The sequence below is a fragment of the Stylophora pistillata genome, chromosome 2 (assembly GCF_964205215.1).
Source record: "Stylophora pistillata chromosome 2, jaStyPist1.2, whole genome shotgun sequence".
NCBI lineage: Eukaryota > Metazoa > Cnidaria > Anthozoa > Scleractinia > Pocilloporidae > Stylophora > Stylophora pistillata.
In genome coordinates, this window is record NC_142520.1 from 53695432 (window position 1) to 53706407 (window position 10976).

General features: G+C 39.1%; 1 protein-coding gene across 1 annotated transcript; it reads right to left on the reverse strand.

Annotated features, from left to right (window-relative positions):
- Window positions 1–258: 258 nt before the first annotated feature.
- Window positions 259–3669, reverse strand: LOC148740354 (uncharacterized). Its single transcript, XM_088750578.1, has 6 exons — window positions 3655–3669; window positions 3188–3415; window positions 2987–3064; window positions 1741–2121; window positions 614–718; window positions 259–447 (listed from the first exon to the last, which is right to left on the reverse strand). Exons 1-6 carry the CDS (start codon window positions 3665–3667, stop codon window positions 404–406), a joined length of 849 nt encoding a protein of 282 aa, XP_088606704.1. The 5' UTR covers window positions 3668–3669; the 3' UTR covers window positions 259–403.
- Window positions 3670–10976: the final 7307 nt, after the last annotated feature.

Sequence of the window (10976 nt, forward strand, 5' to 3'; positions counted from 1 at the left end):
TCTATATTCAGAGGTCTTATAAAATAAATGATGCTCACATAAGTTGTGCTCTTTGGGATTCTAACTTGAAGATTTGTTTATAGCATTAGTAGTGCTAATTAATATAATTAAAAGTGACAATATTTTCCACAAGCTGTTCTCCTCTTTACAAAACTTCCAAACCAGAATTAGATGTTGAAGGGCAGTGTCCTCTGATAAAAATACTCACACATCCTTTCCGCTTTGAAAAGAGCTCAAGTGACTTGAGAAATGCACCTTCAGACACTCCAGGGAGCTGCTTCTGAAGAATGTCCCAGAATAAGAAAAGCTCCTTATCAAAGACATAAGTCATATCTTTGATACTCCCTGGCCAAAAGCCAGACTGGACGATGACAAGTGGTTCTGAGGTGCAAAGCATTTTCCCTCACTGAAGGCACTTATATCTTCTATGGTTTACATCAAACCGACCTGAAATTTTGAAATATATGTACTGTACAATTATAAAGTCTGTTAAGAAGGGCAAACTGGTAATTGCAAATTGTATCACCAACAAATTCAATGTAAAAATATTTCTTTAAATTCCATACAATTAATCTTACAGGAATGTCTCACGAAAATCCATATTAGTCAATACCTTGAAGGGAGACCAAAATGCAGTGAGTATTAGGTAGAATAATGTCTGTTTCACAGTTTCCGCCACACGTAGTGCAACAAAGGTCTCTAAGAGGTAGAGTTTTGGCTAGAAAAGAAGGAAAGAAAATCCACCACACTTAGTGTGTATATACACATATATAAATATATGTTTATATACACACTAATGGCCGAAACAGTACTGTCTGCAGTTAGATATAGCTCTTTGGCATACAAAGCTTTGCTTTCATGTCCAAATTGAGCACTCTAACTAGGATGAGTCATTGCTCTGCAATTGCGCATGCTCGCTAGTGTACTCTAGTTTGAGCACTCTGGCATGGCTTAGACGATACCACAAAGGTTGGATCGTTTGGGGTGACCATAATGGTTCTCCTCCATCCTAGCATTAGCACTGCACTGATGAGGCCCAGAAGGCCGAAACAGTACTGTCTGCAGTTAAATATATGTTTATATATACATAGATTACATATCTATGCATATATGTGTATGTATATATGGGTGCATGTATAATGTATATATAATTATGTATTTAACTGCAGACACTCTGGACTTACTGTTTCAGCCTTCTGGGCCTCATCAGTGCAGTGCTGATGCTAGGATGGGGGAGAACCGATATGGTTACCCCGAACGATCCCACATTTGTAGTATCGTCTGAGCCATGCCATAGTGCTCAAACTAGGAAGGCCTAGTGAGCTAAGCGCAATGCTAGTGGCAATGACTCACCCCAAAGGGCTCAATTTGTATGCCAAAAGAGCTATATCTAACTGCAGACATTATGTATTTATAGATATATATATATACATATACACACACACATATATACATACATATATACATACATTGAGATAGAGAAAATTCTAAGAGACTATACTATCATCCCTACAAGGCTGTTTACCCACTCATCAGGGTATTTTGTTACAAAATCCTCTGATGATCGAGTAAGTAAGCACATAACAGGCTTGTAGGGATGAAGTATATCTCTCTTTTTTCCCATCTCAATATACATCACACTCTATTTCTATGTATCAAGCACTGTATAATGAAAAACTCAATGAGGAATTTCTTGATCCTACGAATATACAAATACATTGTAAACAACTGAAAGATTACCAACTATTTCCCACTGTCCACTACTGCTCCATGTCGTTGTTGTAGGTATTGGGAAATAGTGCCCATTAACTATGGCATCCCTGTCATGAAATGGCCAGCATTCATGAACTTGCTGGTCACATTCAGAGCACAAGTGTCGCATGGTGGAACACATGTCACATCTCACAACTGCAGCTTTATCTAAGCATCTGCTGCACATGATATTTTCAGGAACAGCATAAGTGGCTTCCAGTAATTCTTTAAATATTGATGACCGTTGCTCTTCCCAGCTTTCAGTCAAGAGTGTCTGCCTTTCTGCCCAATTTTGTCTTTTTGGTGGGTTGCTTTCTTTCAACCTCTGCAAAAGCTCCTGTGCCTCCAGCAGGATTTCTTTCATTTCTCCTTTACCAAAATGACAAAAACATGTTTATGTTGTAGTAACAGCTCAGGAAATACAATCAACAAGGACAATGATTATGACAACAAAATAGAAAGTGTAAAATCATATTGTTACACTTAGAACTAAAAGAAGCTTTAACCCTTTACACCAGAACACCAGTATGCAAACTCTCCATACTATGCTCTTTACATTTCCTAAGGTGCTGTCAAGGAGAATTGTTGCAAAATAAAGAGCCTCTTGAGTTGATGATCATTTCCTTTATTCTTGTGACCTAGGTGTGTGTTCTAGGGATGATAGCTTAATGAGAAATTAGGTGCTAATCACTCTTAGAGGTTAGAGGGTTAAGCCAAAAGCACCGGACATCCCTGTTCAAGGAAATATATGATTAGATCATCAGGTTTTTAGCAACAAAATTTCTTCACCCTCCAACCGACTTAAGGAGGTTTAAATTCCTCTTGCCTTGCCACAACAACTCCGACCTTTTATAACTAAAGTAATGTGGGACTGAGTGACCCTACTGTATTTATTTTCTATCCTAGACCTATACTAATGAGTCACCACGTAAATAATCTGACATTATCCCTTCCCACCCTCACATCAGCATACATGTTCTCCTTACTGTCCCCTACACATTCCCATAGAGGCTGATGAGGAGACATTGTTTCATAATCCACAGCTTCCCACTAGTTGGTGACCATTTCCTTTATCTAATTACCTTCATGTGTGAATTGGGCATGATATTGTGAGGAGAAATTAGATGCTAGCTAGTCACTCTTAGTGGGTTAAAAGGTTAGTTGAATTACTCCACAAGTAACTCCGCCACAGAAGCGCACATTAACATCAACCTCGATATTGATGATTACAAACCTCCTACTGTACTGGACGCGCGCGTGGTTTGATCCGCACTTTCATGTCCATAACTTGCACTCGCATTCTCTGAAAGGTCTTCGGATAAAGAAGAAACACGATCGACTCAGAGCTAACAAATTATTTTGAGCGGAGAAAAAGTTGATGTGGCATGTTCATTCATGAAAGCTGACATGATGATTCACCGGAAGATAAGCTTACCATCACGCTCATGAGGAACTGAGGTTTCAAGGAGAGAATTTGTATCTTTTCGTCTTCTTTTCGACTGACCAGAGTATGTTCCCTTATTATTACGAAGTCCTGAAACGGGGTCACTGGCAAATTCATACTGTCGAGCTTTCCGCTGTTTCTTCTTTGACAAACCCAACAATTCTTTCCCTTTACTGAGAAGCTCGGACATTGAGGGCAGCTTTCTCTTTCGGTCTTCCCCTAGGAATAATTAGACGAGAGTAAGACTGAGGAAGACAAGCAGTATGCAGACTGTCGAAACGTCGCGATTCACATCAAAAGTGACAACATCGTGAGACAAACGATAATACTTTATCATTAATGAGACTACAGCTTAAAAAGGGTCGAGGAAAAGATTGATTCTAAATTAGTAAAGTAAGAGTTACGGTAGCGACTGAAGTAAAGACTTTCACAAAATAATCCATCACAACTGAACGCACCTTCTTCCGCCATGTTGCATGCTGTAAGAGTGTGGAACTGAAGCCTCCTCTTCATTTTAAAGCGTCAAGAACGCATGTCATGAAATTACCATAATCATTAATCATTATTTCGGTCTCGAGATCATGTTGAGCCATCCTCGGAGACCCAGGGGCTGTGAGTCGATTTCAAGTTAAGGGCAAAAGAGCCCCTGGGGACATTGTCTTACAAGACTAGTTCCAAACGGTCGCACTCGTTCTGGCATCTGATTGGTGCCAGAAAATCTTTGTGTTTTTCTGCCCAATCAGAGTGAAGTGTCCTTTGGAGTCCTTTCGTGTGTTTTAACACGCACCAGGGCTAACTATGGTGCGACGAAGCTTTGCCCGAGGTGAAAAGTTTCAGTCTCAGCACACAATGTAAGAGAAATCGATCAGATTGTCCGCGAAATCCTACCGGAAATTATACTGAATACTTTCGCAGGTATCACAAGAGAACGTCTTTAAAAGTTTGCGAGGTTCTTATAAAACATAATTGTTGCAAGCATTGATATGTCGCTTTAAACGTTAGATGAGAGGTAAGCCTAAGTCTCTCAAGATTTTTCGTACAATTTGCTGTAACTGAAACTTTTCCAATCCCGTGAAGTTATCTCGTCGCACGGGCCACGCAGGTATGTCGGTCAACTGGCGCTTACGCAACTTTTTGTGCACGCCCGGCCAAAATCTAATGTAATCTTCGCTTGAAAAACAAACAAACAAAAAAAAAAGCTTAACGTGGAAACTTTTGTTTATTAGATGTGGGTAGATAACCCTGTACTAAGCTGACATTTACAATAAAGGAAGCCCACCCTTTCCATCTAATATTTCTTGTTCTTTGGTTTTGTTTTCCCCAATGAAAGCAGCATCGATTCCCAATGATCAAAGGTATTTAAATTGGTCTTCAACAATCGACAAATGAGGTGAAATGACAATGACCAAGGGACTAGAAGAGAATCCGTGGCCTTTCGAGCTCAAGAATTTGAACACTGTACACAGCAGCTGAAAGATTAAACTTTTTCAAAACCCCTTCGGTAACTGTCCGAAACACATCTCCTTTCCACGATGTTCTCGATGATTAGTTTTGGTTAAGATTTTAATTAGTTAATCGGAAACACAGCTAAGCTTTCTTTAAGCGCTTGCTGGAGGTCGTCCACGTACTTAACGTTCTCTGCAACCTTGGCCATATTGCGAAAGACTTTACTACAAAGCAACGATTAGAATTTGGCGCGCACAGAAAGTTACGTTCGCGTAAGCGCCAGTTGCTTGACATACCTGCGTGGCCCGTGCGACGAGATAACTTCACGGGATTGGAAAAGTTTCACTCACAACAAATTGTACAAAAAATCTTGAAAGATTTAGGCTTACATCTCATCTAACGTTTAAAGCGACATATCAATGCCTGCAACCATTATGTTTTACACGAACCCCGCAAACTTTTAAACACGTTCTCTTGTGATACCTGCGAAAGTATTCAGTATAATTTTCCGGTAAGTTTTCGCGGACAATCTGATCGATTTCTCTTACATTGTGTGCTAAGACTGAAACTTTTCACCTCGGGCAAAGATTCGTCGCACGGCCCAGACAAACATAGCGAACAACAGAGCTTGTTGTATATGTGCGTGTTAAAACACACGAAAGGACTCCAAAGGACACTTCACTCTGATTGGGCAGAAAAACACAAAGATTTTCTGGCACCAATCAGATGCCAGAACGAGTGCGACCGTTTGGAACTAGTCTTGTAAGACAATGTCGCCAGGGGCTCTTTTGCCCTTAACTTGAAATCGACTCACAGCCACTGGGTCTCCGAGGATGATGTTGAGCAAACCTCTCCTCGACTCTGACACCTCGTCTCCAATCTTCCCACGGGTGGAGAAAAACGTGTCCTGTACCGCTATATTCACTTAGATTACGTTTCTCTTTTAATTACTACGTAAATATTCTTTTTAGATGCTGAAATTGGTTTAACATCAATGAATGTTTTATTATTATTATCCTTATTATCATTATTATTATTATTGGTATTATGATTATTATCATATAACGGGCAAAATTACTGAATTGTGATTGGTCAAGACAGAGGGCATTTTTTCTTAATTTTTGCAATTGCCCCTGGCAAAATTACTTGAAAATGATTGGCTGAAAATCGCTTAGCAACGACTGCCAAGGTAAAGAAATTTCTGTTTGTTTTGTAACAATGGCGTCCCGTTTTGCGCGAGATCAGTAAGAAAACATTTTGCCCCTTATCTTATAAACAAGTAATCACATGGTTCCTCCTAAAATTAAGGATTAATATCACTTGAGTTTTCGGAAGTTGCAGAAATTACCATCGTCGCTGCGCGACTCGGGCAATTTCAGCAACTTCCGAAAACACAAGTGATATTAATCCTTAATTTTACTCGGCCCCATGCGATTACCTATACTTATCAACTACATATAACAGTACGTTGCTAATATTACTTAAATCATTTACAATACTAACAGTGTTTACATTACTCACAATGCTGCCCCTTTTACAATTAATACTTAACTTATAATATATATTCTAGGGAGGCAGACACCACAATACATCAGAGACGGTGCAAATACTTCAATTAGATTTTTAGTTGATAATGAAAATAGACAATGCAGTATTTCAGTGAGCCATCCATATATTTCCTCCTGGCGCACAGTATCACAACAAAAATTCTCACACAATAATGGTTCTCATCTTCTCCCGAAATCTTGAAGATTCTTGTTTTTTAAGGCAATAAGTTTTTCACTCTCCTTCCTATTAGCTTCTACTTTGCGTAGAAACAAATTAAACTTTGGGATTGACTTCTTCCTTCTACACTCCCTTATACACAGTTTACCGAGCATGATAAAATAATTTAACAGGTCATTTCTATTTAAAAAGCCAATTATAACTTGTTTTAGAGAGTATGTTTAGATTTTCACTCCGAAAATTAGATCAACAATTGCAAAACCTGTTCCAAAACGCTCGCGCATAGGAGCAGTCATAAAAGAGATGGTATAAGTCTTCTCTTCTTTGTAAATTGCACAAAAGGAACACATCTTTGACTCAACTAACCCAATTTTAAATAATTTGGTATTTGTAAATAACAGGTTATTTAATAATTTATATTGGAAAGAACAGACATAAGTTTCACCTGCCGCGCTGTGGGGGATCGAGAATCATTCATGTAACGGGGTTGAAAGTTCCAAATCGGCTGAAAGAGTTTACAATCCATTCGGATATTTAGCTTTATTAACAATCAGCAGGGAATTGAACTGTTTTGAGTAAGCTGAGTACGTTTGGAATTCGATGATATTGTATTTCAACGTCCCAGGACCAAATTCCACCGGTGGAAAAGAGGATAACTTGTCCTCAGACACAGACAATCGTAAGGCAGAACATGTCAAAACATTGGAATCAAGCCCTGCATTCTTTAGGTTTTCAAAAGAGCGTATATTATACAAATTAAATAACAGATCATTTAAATAAATAATTCCGCACTCTGTATATTTTTTATAGAAGATAGATTTGTTATTAATTCTTATCTCTTTATTATTCCAAATTAAATAATGGGAATAATTAATATCAGAGAAAGCATTTCTTAAATCTGCCCACCAGTCAAGTAACTGTTGATAAAAACCGTTTAAACTTAAATTGAGATTCCTTACATCATAATTGCATTTTAAGAGTAGAGTTCCTCCATATTTTTTCAAATGAAATGCAATTGAAAATACCACTTCTATGGACCTACTCGCGCGTCAAGAACCTGTGGAATCCAGGAAAACCTTAGGGCTTTAATTTGGGTTTCAAGGTCTGTAAGATTCAGGCCACCGTTCTTCAGTGAGTTAATGACTGAGAGTCTAGTCAATTTATCTGGACCTTTCCACAAAAATTTATATATTATCCTCTCCATCTGTTGAATGATTTCTTGTCGAGTTTCCAATATTGTCGAAACACATAACAGCTTTAATTTGGTATGACTGATAAACGATTTCTTGAAGTTCACTATGCCAACAAGGACAAACCCCTCAGACTCCATAGGTTGATGTTTTTTTTTTTTTTTTTTTAATTTGTCTTATTTCTTACTTTCTTTCCGCTCACAGAAAATCGTTGTTTTGGTAATTAGTGGAACTCAGTGTTTTGCATGGTTAAAGATATCATGGCTAGAAATCATGTAAGGAATTAGCATTCATAGTGACTCTCAAAATTTTAAAACAAGTACCTTAAGTTTGATGGATAAATATGATTGCTCGGCTCTTTAAGGATGATTAACTCATGTAATTGTTGAATAATTTTCACTAGAGTGATTCCTGTGAGGATCACAAAAGACGTGAAGCTCCATCAGCACGTGTTATTGAGCCTTTACCCATGGTAGCCCCCGCTCTAAACAACATGTGCGGTAACAGCAGTAGCAGTAGCAACAACAACAACAACAACTTGATTACTAGTCAGAAAGCAATGCTACCAAGTCGCTTTACTTATTGAATGCACGTTCCCTTTTTCTGAAGCTAGACAAATTAACAGCATTACTGGCAACGTATCCAGTTGACTTATTAGTCGCTATCACAGAGTCGTAGTTGCGTAGTAATATCGATGACAGCCTTTTATCAATCAGTGCTTCCAATGTCTTCCGCAAAGATCGAGTAGCTAGCCGAGCTGGCGAAATCTGCGTGTACTTGAACGACGTAATACCTTGTAGGCGGCGATTGGACTTAGAAAACCCGAACCCAATGTCTGTGGCTCACTTTTGCGCCCCAAACGCCTGCTTAGACCTTTATCTGGCATGGCTATCTGCGTTCTTTATCACCCTCCAGATCGACCTGCCTAAAGTCACAAAGAACTGAATGACTATTTATTTAAAGCTACTGATCGTCTGTTTGACGAACATCCTGACCATGGTCTGGTTCTTCTGAACGATTTCAACGATTTCGATTGTAGTGACCTGGTTTCTCATCACAGTTTAAAGCAAGTCGTTCAACAACCTACTGGAGACTCTACTATCTTAGATCTTATTGTAACAAATATGCATAACCTCTATAGCAGCCCAACTATTCATGCCCCGCGAGGCTCAAGTGATCATAACATCGTATTTTGGCAACCTAGTCTAGCGCATGGGCAGTCCCCGCGGGTTAACACCCCTAAGCACGCGGTGCATCAGCGTTCCCCAGGGAACAAAACTCGGCCCAACATTGTTCCTGCTAATGATTAACAATGCTGATGATGATCCACTGCACGTAACCTCCAACGCTAGCATTTCCGCAAGCCTCTCAGGTCCAGTTCTTCAAAGGCTGATTAGTGCAATCCCAGGGTTAATTAACCCTGGTTTCTCTATTTCTTTGTTTAAAAGCCTTTTTCGGATAATTTTCTCTTTTCTTTTCAGAACATCTTATTATCAAATTGTAGACAAAAAAAAATCATATTGAATTTTCTTTCAAAGCTTTGAGATCTAAAATCAGATTTCACACTCACCCTGGGTTTTCTTAACCCACCTTTGAACAACCTGATTCCGGTGTGCAACCATGAGTGAAGTAAGGGACTATGAGAGTGTAAGGGCTTACTCAAAAACTCAAAACAATACAATGAGCATAGTCGTTCGACCGACTGACTGTACGACTGATAGACTGATTGACTGACTACATGTCATCTTAGTGAATGACCGGCAACTGGTTGACTGACTGCATGTCTTAGTGAATTGCCGGCAACTGGTTGACTGACTGCATGTCTTAGTGAATGACCGGCAACTGGTTGACTGACTGCATGTCTTAGTGAATTGCCGGCAACTGGTTGGCTGACTGCATGTCTTAGTGAATGACCGGCAACTGGTTGACTGACTGCATGTCTTAGTGAATTGCCGGCAACTGGTTGACTGACTGGACAATATTTAAACAATACTTTGAGTTTCCCAGCAAACACAGGAATAACTACACGGATACGAATAGACAGAACTACAAACCTTTACGTGTACTACAATCAAAACTCGTTTCCATGGATTTAATCAAATAAGGAGAGACATTGGAAACTGCAGTGGTATGTACATCCATATGACACCGCATGATACTCTACTGAGACCAAATCCCAGACAGTAAAATGCGAATATTCCAAGGTAAGAGATATGTGTAAGAAATAAAATGTACGCTGCTCAGTATCTGCAGTCTTAAGTTACTGCTGGGATCTCCTTTTTACTTCTTCCAGACTTGACGACCGAGGTTAGGTCCTGTTTCACGCTTGATTCATTCTACAAACCATTCCAGGATCCTCAGATCAATTGACAATGACACATACAGTGTAGAATAAATATTTGCGTGAGTTTCATCTAGCGGAGAACAAGCTTAAGTTTTGTTAATTTTTCTTCGGGATCACATTCTTGAGATTTTCGCTTTGAAATCTTTTCGAGTTTGATAAAGACCTTTTCCGGACTTTCTGTGTCTTCTTGAGGTATTAAGAGCGACTTTTTTTCAAGACCGCGTAAGAAGGGGGGCACATCGACCGAAAAATGACTATCCTCATATTTCAGTCAGAGACACCTTATGGTGAACAAAGCGACGTGGTATGGTTTTTTTTTTCCAGACATGCCTCTTCATCCTTAAAAAATTCAGGAAAACTCAAACGAGCTTCGTTAGTCGTGAAATGGCGGATATCAGTGCCCCGAGTAGAGACAAATGAAGTTGCTCATGAAAAGCGCGAAAGAAAGCAGGCCCATATTAATTTTATAGATTTGTATACGAAGGATCGAGGTATGGTTTAAGTAAACGGGACCATTTCACTTAATTTGGAGCCCATGGTACGCTTTTTAAAATCATCAATATTTTAAAATCCAAATATCGCATTTCGTAGGAAATTTCCAATTATCATTTTCCCCATGCGGTATAACTCACAATCGGTTCAGGTGAAGCTCAAGTGAGAACTGATCACTGAGAACGCTCGGATTTACCACAACTCTGTCCCGCCATAGTAAGTTGTTATAACCTTCAAGCTCAAGGTATTTTCCTCAAAATTTTCTTTCTCACCGAGTTTTTTTTCTTTGAAAATACATCTCCTTGGAACCTTTTTACCACGAGTTTGCGTTTTTCTGCTCGAAATTCATTGTAGACAAAAAGACTCACTAATAATCACGAGTTTGTCTTTTTTATGTAGGTGTGGTTATTAACTCAATCGAATTATACTTACTTGGCGTACTAATTGACATTCTTCTTTTAAATTTTCAAGTTCAAAAAATGTTAAATCGGCGTCAGTGACGTTGTACACCGATTAATTCGCAGCTTCACATCTGGGGCAACCCACGGGCTTTTGACTGTCGTCCTTTGAACCTTACCAAGGT